At 39.1% G+C, this 12836-nt stretch overlaps 1 protein-coding gene and 1 long non-coding RNA gene across 5 annotated transcripts in view; one reads left to right on the top strand and one right to left on the bottom strand.

Annotated features, from left to right (window-relative positions):
• The window catches only part of CHN1 (chimerin 1), a 204998-nt gene that overhangs the window by 151592 nt on the left and 40570 nt on the right, over positions 1-12836 (top strand). For all 3 annotated transcript variants that reach the window (XM_030325608.1, XM_030325609.1, XM_030325611.1), the window contains one exon: positions 4220-4297. In XM_030325608.1, coding sequence (XP_030181468.1) covers positions 4220-4297 — 78 coding nt within the window. The remainder of the gene's footprint in view (positions 1-4219; positions 4298-12836) is intronic.
• The window catches only part of LOC115520874, a 69015-nt gene continuing 59927 nt past the window's right edge, over positions 3749-12836 (bottom strand). The window contains exons 1-2 of one of the 2 annotated variants that reach the window (XR_003970883.1): positions 4611-5248; positions 3749-4246 (exon numbers count right to left, since the gene is read on the bottom strand). This is a non-coding gene — a long non-coding RNA (uncharacterized LOC115520874). Of the gene's footprint in view, positions 4247-4610; positions 5249-12836 lie in introns of those variants that run through there. The other variant, XR_004344020.1, reaches the window with a different exon arrangement.

Here is a 12836-nt window from a genome sequence, read left to right as displayed (position 1 = left end):
TGCTTGAGATTCTCTTATATTCTCTCTCTCCCTCCCTCTGTCTCTCTCTCTCTCTCTCTTTTTCAAAAAAAAAAAAAAAAAAGGATTAGGACTAGAATTTGGGAGATTTGGTAAAGACCATAATCCATAGGGAAGGTCAGGAGTTTCCAAGCATGTCTATAAGGTATAAACCAAAAGCAGATTAATCTACCAACTCCTCGAGGACGAGAACCTATGTCTTATACTCCACAGCATAACCTGCAGCTCATATTTGGCCCGGCACCCCTATAATACCGTCATTTACTGAGTTCTAACTATCTGCAGAAAGTCTTTTCCTCTTTTATGTCATCTCTTGTAAACTGCCCAGCGTATGTATGTAAATGAGGTAACCAAGGCACTAAGCAAATCTCCCAAGGTCAGGATTTAAACTATAGTGTTTCTGATTTCAAATCCTATCTTTTTTTCCCCCTAATGTACCGGCTGCCAATAAGAATGGCTCCCTTCATTTGGTTTTGCTTTTTTAACCAAGTATTTAATGGACCTTTATTTGTGCACGCTACTATGCTAAATTCAGGGTTTATACAAAGATGTAGAAGACCCAATCTATGTGAGTAGCTTCACAGGAACTGTGATAGGAGGTAGAATGTGGTACATCTCATAACTAATGAACAAGTGAAGGCCCCTGAGGCGCACGGAGGGGTAAAATCACATCTAATTGGTGATCATCACAGGTTCAGTGAAGTAGGGTGTGTGTGGACGGAGCCTTGCAGGTTGCGTTGCCTGTTGTATGCACTGCGCACTGAACTTGAGATCTAGGGATCTTAGCTTTTACTTTTTCTTACCATCCCTTGTTACTCATTGCTTACTCTGTCTTACCATCTATTGCCGCTCTTTAAAGTCGAAAGGAGAAAATAACTGGAGGAACCACCTTGAAGAGAATCTGCGAGGAAAACAACTACCCAGACTTTAAAATTTCCTCTCATTTTCTCATTTGCTTGGATGGATATACATAATGCTTAAGAGCCCGACTCTTTTCTACCAACTGCTGGAGGCCTCAGTTCTTTCAGCTGTAAAGTGAGGATAATATGTGCCTCATAGGAATCTTTCGGTGGATTTAATGGGCTTCTGTATGTAAAGTGCTTAGCTTAGATTGGTGCCTGGAACATGGATACTTCATAAAAGACAACCATAATTAACAAATGCTCTAGTATCTAAATGTGACCAAATATAAGAATGACTGGTGTATATTTGGGACATCAGAGCATTGATATTCGTTCTAAATTTTAGAATTAGCAGTTCTTAATGACTTGAGAGCTCGTTCAGCAAAATTAATGCAGAAATTGCATTATGGCAAGTAGTGACCAAACCCCTAGCCCTTTGAGGGTAGCTAAGAACTTCTTCCTGAGCTGTTGTTTTCTATCTCCTTATTGCCCCAGGTAGCTGCACAAATTGCAGTTAACCCAGTGTGTCCCAATGAGGCACAAAAATTATTCGGGAAGAACAGTGTGACTGTGCAAAGTCAAATGTTCACTCAGTGAACAATGACAAATGTTCACTCTTGCCCAGCCAAGAATTTTCTCTACCATTAGTCTTTTTATGCTTTGATTGAACTCTGGTTACCACAGCTGAAGGACTGGGGATGGTCTACAATAAAGAACCTTGATCAGAAATACTCAGGAAAATTAAAAAAAAAAACACAAAAAACTACTTTGGGTACATGGGTGATTGTTTTCTTTAACTTAGTAATGTAAACATGAAGTGTTAAACACTGTAGAGAAAAAAAAAATTAGTGTTCAGTTTGCCCTTGAAATCTGTTTTTCTGGGGTCTACTGAGAATCAGATAAACTTCACCTTGCATTGTACATGATTAAAGAGTTGGCTGGCGTTTATATTTTTAGTCATCACATGACAAACTAGGTCTAAGCTGAAAAGTAATTTAGGTTAGGCAAGGAAAGTTCTTTACATTGTATTTTCTCTTGGAACGGGATTTTTTTTTTGTCTTCTATTAATCACATAAGGATATAAATTTGTGGAAATGAAACATCTATAGGTATAAATATTAACTTCTGCCTTTTATTCACTTAGAAAAATTTTTTTTAACTTTTTTTTTCTTAAGTATATATTTTTTTAGTAATCTCTGCACCTAACATGGGGCTCAAATTCACAACCCGGAGAACAAGAATCGCATGCTCTTCTAACTGAGCCGAGCAGATGCCCTAGAATTTTTTTTTTTTAAGATTAAGACATTTTAAAAATATGAATGTGTGTATGTATGTATGTATGTATTTAAGAGCACAAGCAAGGGAGAGGCAGAGAGAGGGGGAGAGAGAGAATCCCAAGCAGGCTCCATGCTGTTAGCGCATGGAGACTGTCGTGGGGCTCAGTCTCACAAACTGTGTGATCATAACCTGAGCCAAAATCAAGAGTTGGATGTTTGACTGACCCACCCAGGTGCCCCAAGAGTTAAGACATTTTTAAAGAAGGTACTATAGACTCAAGTAAATAAAAAAATATTTGGGGATGTTCAGAAAATCATTCAATATTTCTAATCTTCAGCATGGTTTAAGGACAACTTCGTGCCCTAATTAAACTAGAATCCACATCAGGCATCTACCCTCTATCGCTTATGAAATCTGAGATAAACAGTCTGTGCTAAGCAAACGGACTGAATTCATTTAAATATGGGTTTTGGTTCTTTAAATGCAGTGTGTAACAATTAGAATCATAATGGGTTCAACTCAATTACTGTAACCTGAGGAAACAGATGGGCGATGTTTAGGGAACCAATATGGGAAAATGTGAGCTTCTTCTATCAGTTTTGCAAAAAAAGTATAGGTACTTCTCTTAAATGGAGCTGGGTTTGAGTCTCTTACCCAGCACCCCTCCCACCTTTTTATATCAGCAAACAAGCATCCATGGGTCCTATAAGCACAGTTACATCTGGGACCTGTGTACATGAGAAATTATTCCCAGCTGTCTCCCACGATGACCTGGCCTCAAGCTCTTTGAATTAAGAATGTTGAGACTAATAATTAAAGATTGGATCCATTTAAGTACAGATTCACAACAAAACTCCTCCTTGCAGGGAGACTAAACTGACCACTCCAGGGTGTGTTAGCAGTGTTATATGCACGCTCCTTGTTCTGCATGAAAATAATATGCTACCTAGTTAAACTCCTTTTCTTTTTCATCAAAATACCAGCTTTTGCTCATCTTAAATAAAATTGGGTTTTTGTTAACTAACTTCAGTCCATAAGCACAAAGGAGGATATAGATTAGCCTTTCAAAATTTACCAGGCAGTGATGGTAAATTCTTCTGGTGCTGTATGTTAATCATCCTTTGCTTTTAATAGGTAAACGAAATATTCCATATGTTAATAATGCATGACTCATTCATTGCTCATTGTCTTCCCACTGATTTTTTTTTTTTCCTGCCTTGAGCCAGCAAGAAATCTTACATGAGAGGAGGGAGGAAAAGAGACAGAGTTGAGGAATACAACACTTAAATACTGTTGCTTGATTTTCATTGGTTATCTCCTTTCTTACGGTGACCAGTCTAATCCAGCCTTCCTTGTCAAATCCCTTCCCTCCCCACCCTCCCTGCTAGGGGCTTCACAGGGTGTCTGTTGCTAGAAGCTGACTACAGGCAGTATGTAGGCATCTTTCATTCAGAATGGACAGTAATATAGTGAATAGAGAAGAAAGCTTTTAGAAATGTATCATTTGTCAAAATTGCATGGCTTTTAAAAAGGGACAGAGAGATGCTGAATGCTTTGTATGTTAGCATCGACTCTTTATTTCTGTTCAGACTCTTAAGTTTTCAGAAGCTTAAATATAGAGCCCTTTAAAAAAAAAAAAAAGGAAGAAAGAAGAATTTTTCTGGTTAGTCGACCTCTTTTTAAGAAGTGCTTCATCATCCTCCTCCACCTCTCCGCGATGTTTCTCTGCAGCTCTCTGTAGATTAGGGTTCTGTGCTGGCTGGCAGAATGCTCATTTGTTAGCTGAATAGAGTTCATCGACAGACATAGATCAATATAGGTTTTATTGCTTTCCTGCGAATTCCAAAATGCCATCCAAAGAGTCTTGGTCGGGTAGGAAAACTAATAGAGCTGCAGTTCACAAATCAAAACAAGAGGGCCGTCAGCAAGATTTATTGATAGCAGCCTTGGGAATGAAACTGGGTTCTCAAAAGTCGTCTGTGACAATCTGGCAACCTCTGAAACTCTTTGCTTATTCGCAGTTGACATCACTTGTTAGAAGAGCAACTCTGAAAGAAAACGAGCAAATTCCAAAATATGAAAAGGTTCACAATTTCAAGGTAAGAATATTTGTTTTTAACCTTTTCTTAGAAGAAAGGAAATGCACATTACTTGAATATTAAAGGAATAGCTTTTGATGTCTTTTTCAAACTAGGATGACTGGACTAAAATATTCTTACTATTTAAGGAATGAAGATGTTTTAAGCATGATTTTATTTAAGGAATAGCTGACTAAAGCTAATAGAATCCAACTCCATTTTCTCTAATGCTGATTTAGTATTCTGTTAATGGTAAAGTCTTGACTGACATTTAAAAGGTCTCATTCGGTAATGATTTTGGCACTATTTTTATGATGCAAATCTGTCTAACTACCTTTGTCGGATATTTCATGAGAGGATTAGATCTGATCTCCGTCCGGTTCTGGTGAAAAGCTTTGGCTGTAAGAGGCGTGTGTTTTTGCATCTGGATGGAGCAGATGGTCTGCATTTCCCACGGTTTCTGTCTTTTCTCCTCTGTTAATGCACTGACCACGAGCAGAGGAGGGTGGCCACCATCGGGCTGTCACTGCTCGTACAAGCAGCTTCTCTTTACTGTTTGAGTACTGCTTTCCCCTTGTATGTGTTTTCAATTATTGTGTTAATGTGTTTTACTAACTATAGTCCTCTTTCGTCAAGCCGGTATGTGTGTTGATTCAAGTTGCCTGCGTGTGTAGCATGATGGAAGGCCTTGAACTTCAGTCGTTTGCAGCCTGGCTGGGAAAACCTAGTGTGAGGCTGTGCACGAGAACAGCCAGCGACACTCCATGGGTGGACGCACCAGCAATGCTAGAGTAACTTCACAGTAGTTACACAACTTTACGATGAAGTTTTCTGTTTTCAGTGTAGACAGAATGTCACTCGTTTTAATACAAGAGGGTATACGAAGAGGTTTCGAAAGGTGATAGGCTGAGAAACCCTGATCTTCCATTTACTCATTTATTCAGCAGATGTATTCATTCGGAAGGTACCAGGCTCTGTAGTAGAAAATTTCATTTCAGATTTGCGATTCATCCTGATTTTTAACGCTAGCATTTATTTTACTCAGATGCTACATACCAAGCCCCCAATATGCTCTACTTTTTTAGTGAGGAATAGATTCTTTTGATCTTCAGACCATTTGAGGATAAAGGGTAAATTCTAAAATGTTTGGGTTGTATAAAGACTGCTACTATTTCAGGGTAAACCAAATAGCATTTTCTTCTCCCTCTTTAAACAGATTCTTAGGGAACTTACCTTTCAACTAGTATCTTTGATTTTAAATGAGATTGAGACCATTCAGTATGTGTATCTAGTCTCAACCATATCTTCCATTTATGAACCTAAACAGTACATGCAAGTTAGTAGGCCTCGGCTGCTTCTTGCACAACAAACTGGTCTTACGGGGTTTTTATGAAGAGCATGACCCCAAGTAAATTCTTTTGCAGGTATCAAGTTGTGTGCATGTTAGGTAAAAATAGCCATTGAAGTTCCTAAGCAAGAAACTATGCATACTGTTCAGAAATGGCTGAGATTTTAAAATGTATCTCCAAAGATGCCCCCTCTGGTGTGTTCAGCAGGAACAGATTGACCTATTAAGCCATTTTAGTGCTAAGTCAAGTTCATTGATTAAAAGCAAATAGTAAGTCTGTTCAGGGATTTGCATAAACAAGCACATTCTCTCTCTGTTTGGTTTTTATCTTCCAGTAATTTCTCAATTTTAATTTAATACATGGTTTTAATGAGCAAATTTTGAGCAGCCAGAAAGTGCTGGCTCTGGGACCAGTTGTGACCCTTAGCTTGTTACCCAAACTGTGTTACTGTGTTGGGGCGGGGGGGGGGGGGGGAGGAGAAGGCACATTAAAAAGAAGTCTGCTTCCTTCACCAGAGCTGAAAAATTAAAATCAAGTGGGCTTTTTTTTTTTTTAAGTTATGCTCAGGAAAGAGTTCACACTGGTGAAGTTGTGTTACATATTTTTTATAGTTGCTAATAAGGTCAGAAGTCTCACAATTTGATTCTTTGCATTGAAATTACTCTTTGTTCTTTAAAAAATATTTCTGTGGGGAGGCATTATAAAAAAGAGAAAAGAAAGGTGGGAGGGGTAGTCATACTTGACTTCCAAGAACATCCCCGAAAGAATTCAGACTCTGTGGCAGGAGCACTTCTCTCCCACACAGATGTTCACTTAGAAGGTCACCGCTTGTGATATGTGAGTCTGTGCAGTTCAGACATTTATAATGGGAAGAACTCTGAGCATTTATATGGCGATAGTCGTTCACACGGCCTTGCCATTGACTATTTTCTGTGTTGGTAAAAGTGGATTCTGCTGACCACAAGCCCACTCTCCAAAGCCTCATTTCAATGTGCTTTTCTTTTTTGCTTCTTGAACTGCCTGGTTATATAACATTGCTCTGTGGCGTTGACCAGCTGCCAAATCTCATTTCAGAAGGTGAAGCCAAGAATGCCTTATCCCTTTGGTGAAACTCACCGAGGTGAGATACCAAAAAAAAAAAAAAAAAAAAAAAAAAATCAACCGGGCCCAACTCCTCCAGACAGGTGTTTTGTTTTTTTGAGTTTGTTTTTTTAATAGAAAAAAGTGAAACAAAGCAGGAAGACTTCCCACTTACTGTTATGTAACATGGCCTTTTAAATTTTTTCTATTGTTATTTGTAAGGATTTGATGAAGAATCAATCACAAGTAACATAGTTGTCTCTCACAGAGAGGTCATCATTTGAAATATAAATGTACCACATCCTTTAAAACTGATTACTTTATAACTTGTCAACATAGGACGAAAATAATTTTAACCCTTTCCTGGATAAACCTCTCATTTTAAGAACTGCCCCTATCCTCACACGAGAAGGAGAGACAGAGAGATGAAACAAACAAGTGTTAATTTCTTGAGCAAACTCAAAACCAAAAACTAAACAAAACATTCTCTGACGTTAAAAGTAAAACACAGGCACTCCACCAGCCGTGACTACATCCTTACATCCTCCATCTGAGGCTCTCTGGACACAATGATAACTGAGACCCAGCCCTGACCCTCAGGAGCTGATCATTTGTATGACCTTGGGCACACCGCTTTCTCTTGAAACCACTGCTGCTTCTACTTCGGAAAAATTGAATTTCTGGTATGCGTGAGGTACAGGGTAGCTCCTGTTTTTGTTATTACAACTGACCCCTAAGTGGGCATTTTTTTCTGAATCCATACCAGGACTTTTTCTTGCCCAGGTACGGAGGTCATGATACAATTGAGAACCCTAGCATGACTGTGGGGCTAACGAAAGCTCTTGCTTCTCTCTTCGCTCCCAGGCAGAGTTAGATGTTATGTAAGAGCAGTTGCATGTTCATGCACCAACAAGTACAGTGAAATCCTCTGTATGCCTCTTCCTCCCTCCAAATTTAACTATTTGGTGTTTCGTTTGGTATAATCCAAATAGCTCTCTAAAATAAAGCTTCTATAGGATGCAAACAACCACAGACACCTGGCTACTTAGGCAAATGAAATAATTAAAAGAAAAGAACATTAAGGATTATAGTGAGAGGACACTTTAAAATAGGAGTTTAGTCCTTTTTTTCAAGGTAGTCTTGAAGTGGCGACTGGTTCACTTTAGAGTCTCAGATAACTTGCATTCTGCATATAAATGAAAGATGTGACATATCAATGGATTGAATGTTGCCGGGATAGTATGCAGGCAATGAATCCCGAAATGTGAACTGATACTATAATTAAATAAGACTATAGCATGCGCCTTATAATATTTAATAAAATTACTGATCGAAGACCTCCAGTCCTGGCACACAGACCAGACATTCTGCTATTTGACAAACTGAAGGATCGAAATGGCCAGCTCTCCTGCTGGAAGTGGTCTCTCCTTCCCTCTGAAGGACACAGGTCCAAGCCCTGTGGTCTTCATTTGATACCCGTTGAGAGTAGATGCAAAATGAACCAGCAAATAAAAATAGAGTCAGTGTGAAACATGGGGTTAAACTACATGATCTAGAAGGTCTTTTACAGCTCTGAAATTCTCTTTGGGTACCTGGCTGGCTCAGTCGGTGGAGCGTGTGACCCTTGATCTCGGAGTTGTGAGTTCGAGCCCCATGGTGGATATAGAAATTACTTAAAAATAAAAGCAAAAATCTTTAAAATTCTCTTGATTAAATATATCGAGATCATTAGATTTATTAATATAATTACTTTGTTTTCCACTGTTAAAGCTTTACTAAGGCCCATAATTAAGGCCCATATGAGGACAGAATTTTAATATGTTGATTTCTAAAAAGAATTAAAATAACCTATATATGAAGGAATCTATTTTTTAAATGTTTATTTATTTATTTTGAGAGGGAGAGAGAGAATCCCAAGCAGACCCCACACTGTCAGGGCAGAGCCTGTCGTGGGGCTCGACCCCTGGAACCGCGAGATCACAACCTGAACTGAGATCAAGAGTCGGATGCTCCACCAGAGCCACCCTGGCACCCATGGAGGGATAGTTTTTTAAACCAGTTATATTAACAGTCCACTGTACAGTCAGGGACTGTGGCCACCGTTGTATGATCCCCACCAGCAGTCGCACCACCGCCAGCCCCATTTCTTTAGCAGAAACATCTGCTGAAGGACTAAATGGGCACACAGTATGACAGGAGGGACTGTTGTGGTGGGTGGTGGTGGTGATTGCTGTTACTTTGAAATCACTTCTTAGGCAGCAGGACATTTCAACGTAAAAATGCATCTTACGCGATTTTAAGACCTGTATTGTTACGATCTTTCAGTCAGATTCATGTGAGTTGTTTAAATGCAGGAAAACTCCTGATATCATCATGCGGTCTTATATTTGGAGAATCTGTGTTCACGTTTTAAGTGGTCAGAAATTTGAATATCGTTTTGAGTCATAAAAGCCTTATAAAAGAAATTAAATGCAGTGTGACTGATGTAAAAGGCAGCCTGGAATGTCTCACTGTTAAACATTGTAGACACTCCATGTCATACCTACAGGAGGAGCAAACAGACGTTTTAAAGGAATAAGTGATGGGGCGCCTGGGTGGCGCAGTCGGTTAAGCGTCCGACTTCAGCCGGGTCACGATCTCGCGGTCCGTGAGTTCGAGCCCCGCGTCGGGCTCTGGGCTGACGGCTCAGAGCCTGGAGCCTGCTTCCGATTCTGTGTCTCCCTCTCTCTCTGCGCCTCCCCCGTTCATGCTCTGTCTCTCTCTGTCCCAAAAATAAATACACGTTGAAAAAAAAAATTAAAAAAAAAAAAAAAAAAAAAAAAAAGGAATAAGTGTTTTCCTCCAAATAGAATACTGAATTGAATTTTATATACATATATACACACATACATATATATACATATTTCTAGGTTATACAAATACATGTATCTGTAATTCCACACAGACAAATTCCCAGTTCTTAATGTGGGTCACTTGCAAGAGAAGATAAAAATAACAAAGCTCAGTGCAGAGCAAGGGCTCTGTCTCCTTAGGGCAGTCATGGAGGAAAGTGGGAGGTTGGACAAGACCATTGATAAGATCCCTGTAGGCACGGTTTCAGTTGTTATTTGGTATAGTACTTATCAGATGCTACAGAAGCCAAAAATAACACATACTACTCTGCTTTTTATTTCTGTCCCTAACGGTGGTGGGGAGGACCGCAAAGACTCATGCATTTCCAGGCTTCTACATTGCCCCCAGCATTGTAACCTCCTCAGCCTCGGCCCCATGGATCTTTCTTACGGTTTGTAATGCTGGCTGAGGAGCTGGTTATGACGCCTCAAGTACAAGGCCAGAGCAAAAGGTCATGGGGAAGGTTACTTACCGCCACGAAATAATCCAAAAAGAAACGTTTCGCAAGTTTTGCACATCGTTGCTTATACTTCTCCATAGCCATTTTATGAGGCTAGGGAATTTAAAATGTTAATCTTTTATATACTGGAAGAATTAATATTGCTAAAATGTCCACACTACCCAAAATGATCTTCAGAGCCAATGCAATTCCTGTCATAATCCCAATGGCATTCTTTCCAGAAATAGAAAAAATCGTAAGATTCGCATGGAACCACAAAAGACCAAAGCAATCTTGAGCAAGAAGAAAGCTTGAGGCATCAGTATTTTCTGATTTCAAAATATATTACAAAGCTACAGTAATCAAAACAGTATGGTACTGGCATAAAAACAGACATACAGACCAATGAAATAGAGCAGAAAGCCCAGAAATAAATCCATGTGTCTTCAGGCAACTTATCTTCAACAAGTGTGCCAAGCACACTAAATAAGGATAGGATAATCTCTTCAATAAATGATGCTGGAAAAACTGGATGTCTATATGCAAAAATAAATAATTGGTCCCTTATTTCACACCATATACAACAGTCAACTGAAAATGGATTAAAGACTTAAATATAAGACCTGAAACCGTAAAACTACTACTAGTAGAAAATGTAGGAAAGAAGCTTCTTGACATTGGTGTGGGCAGTGATTTTTCAGATAGGACACTGAAAGCACAGGCAACAAAAATAAAAATACACAAGTGGGATTGTATTAAACTAAAAAGCTTCTGCAGTAGTACATCCAGGACTCTGGAAGTTCATCCTCCTGCCCTGGCCACTTCTTCTCCCTTCCCTCAAAAGTACCCCTTCTAATACCATGTATCAGTTTTGCCTGTTTTTGACTTTTGTGTAAACAGAATCATACAATGTGTAAGTCCTTGTGTCTTTTGTTGGACATTATGTTTATGAGATTTCACCCATATTGTTCTGTCAGTTGTTTATTCATGTTCGTTGCTAAATAGTATGTCATTGAATGAATAAAACACAATGTGTCTACCCAAAAAATAAAAAATAAAAAAAAGCTTCTGCACAGCAAAGGAAATAATTAACGTGGTGAAAATGCATATATGGAATGGGAGAAAATATTTGCAAACCATACACCTGATAAGAGGTTAGTATCCAAAATATATAAGGAACTCCTACAACTCAATAGCAAAGAGCAGCCCTAGTTAAAAACAGGCAAAGGACCTGAATAGTTATTTCTCAAAAGGTACACAGATGGCCAACAGGTATGTGGAAGGATGCTCAACATCATGAACCATCAGGGAAATGCAAATCAAAACCACAGTGAGATGTCAGCTCACACCTGTTAGAGTGGCTATTATCAAAAAGACAAAACATGGCCAGTGTTGGTGAGGCTGTGGAGAAAGAACCCTTGTACATGGTTTATGAATGTAAATTGGTGTAGCCATTATGAAAAACAGTATGGAGGTTCCCCCCAAAATAAAAATAAAACCACCTTATGATCCAGCAATAGGTTGCCTTTTCACTTTGTTGATTGTTTCCTTTGCAGTGCATTAGATTTATCATTAGATGTGGTCCCAGTTGTCTGTTTTTGATTATGCTGCTTTAAAATTTGGAGAGAGATTTGAAGTTTGTCTTTCTCACAAAGAGACTGTTGGTGGAACTAAGTGCACTGGTTTTTTTTAATGTAATTAAAAAGCAATTAAAAAAAAGGAACTTCAAGCCAGCCTTGAAATTAAAATGTAGGGTTGTCACTTTTAAACATCTTAAGAGAGAGCCTGGCTGCCTCCCCAAACCAGTTCTGATTCATATTCCTAATATCCTAATGTGAGATCCTCCAACAAACTACATCTGACATTGTACTATTTCCAGTGTTTTTGTCCATCCTACTGATTTAATGTTTTAGAAATTTGCTATCTCTATGCAAATCAGAACCACAGTGAGATGAGGTATCACCTCACACCTGTCAGAATGGCTAGAATCAGTAAGAAAAAATAACAAGTGTTGGTGAGCACGTGGAGAAAAACGAACCCTCATGCACTGTTGGTGGCAATGTAAATTGTTGCGACCACTTCGGGGAAAAAGTAAGGGGTTTCCTCAAAAGATTAAAAACAGAACTACCTTCCGATAAAGTATTTGTGCTTCTAGGTGTTTATCCAAAGAAAATTAAAACACGAATTCAGAAAGACATATTCCCCCCTAAGTTCATTGCAGCATTATCTACAATAGCAAAGATATAGAGGCAGCCTAAATGTGTTATGTGTTATCAGTAGACGAATGGCTAAAGAAGATGTGGGGTGGAGTGTGTGTGTGTGTGTGTGTGTGTGTGTGTGTGTAAAATAAAACATTAGCCATAAAAAAATGAAATCTTGCCACTGGCAACAACATGGATAGATCTAGAGGTTAATTAATGAATTAATTATTATGCTACATCAGTCACAGAAAGGAAGTCCGTCAAGGCAGAGAAACATATACTATACGATTTCGTTATATGTGGAAGCTCAAATCAAAATAGCTCTTTTTCATGGCACTTCAGCAGCAGTAGCCTGCTTTAGGGTGAAGCTGAACAGCTCTTTCCCAGTTACGGGCTGCCAGAAACTCATTGAAGTAGACGATGAACGCAAACTTCAAACATTTTATGAGAAGCGAACAGCCACGGAAGTTGCTTCTGATGCTCTGAGTGAACAATGGAAGGGTTACATGGTCCAGATCAGTGGTGGCAATGAGAAGGCTTCCCCATGAAGCAGGGTGTCTTGATCCATGGCCATGTCTGCCTGTTGGTGGGTAAGGGAC

This window comes from Lynx canadensis, chromosome C1 (assembly GCF_007474595.2).
Source record: "Lynx canadensis isolate LIC74 chromosome C1, mLynCan4.pri.v2, whole genome shotgun sequence".
Lineage (NCBI taxonomy): Eukaryota > Metazoa > Chordata > Mammalia > Carnivora > Felidae > Lynx > Lynx canadensis.
This window is presented reverse-complemented; position numbering and strand designations above follow the sequence as displayed.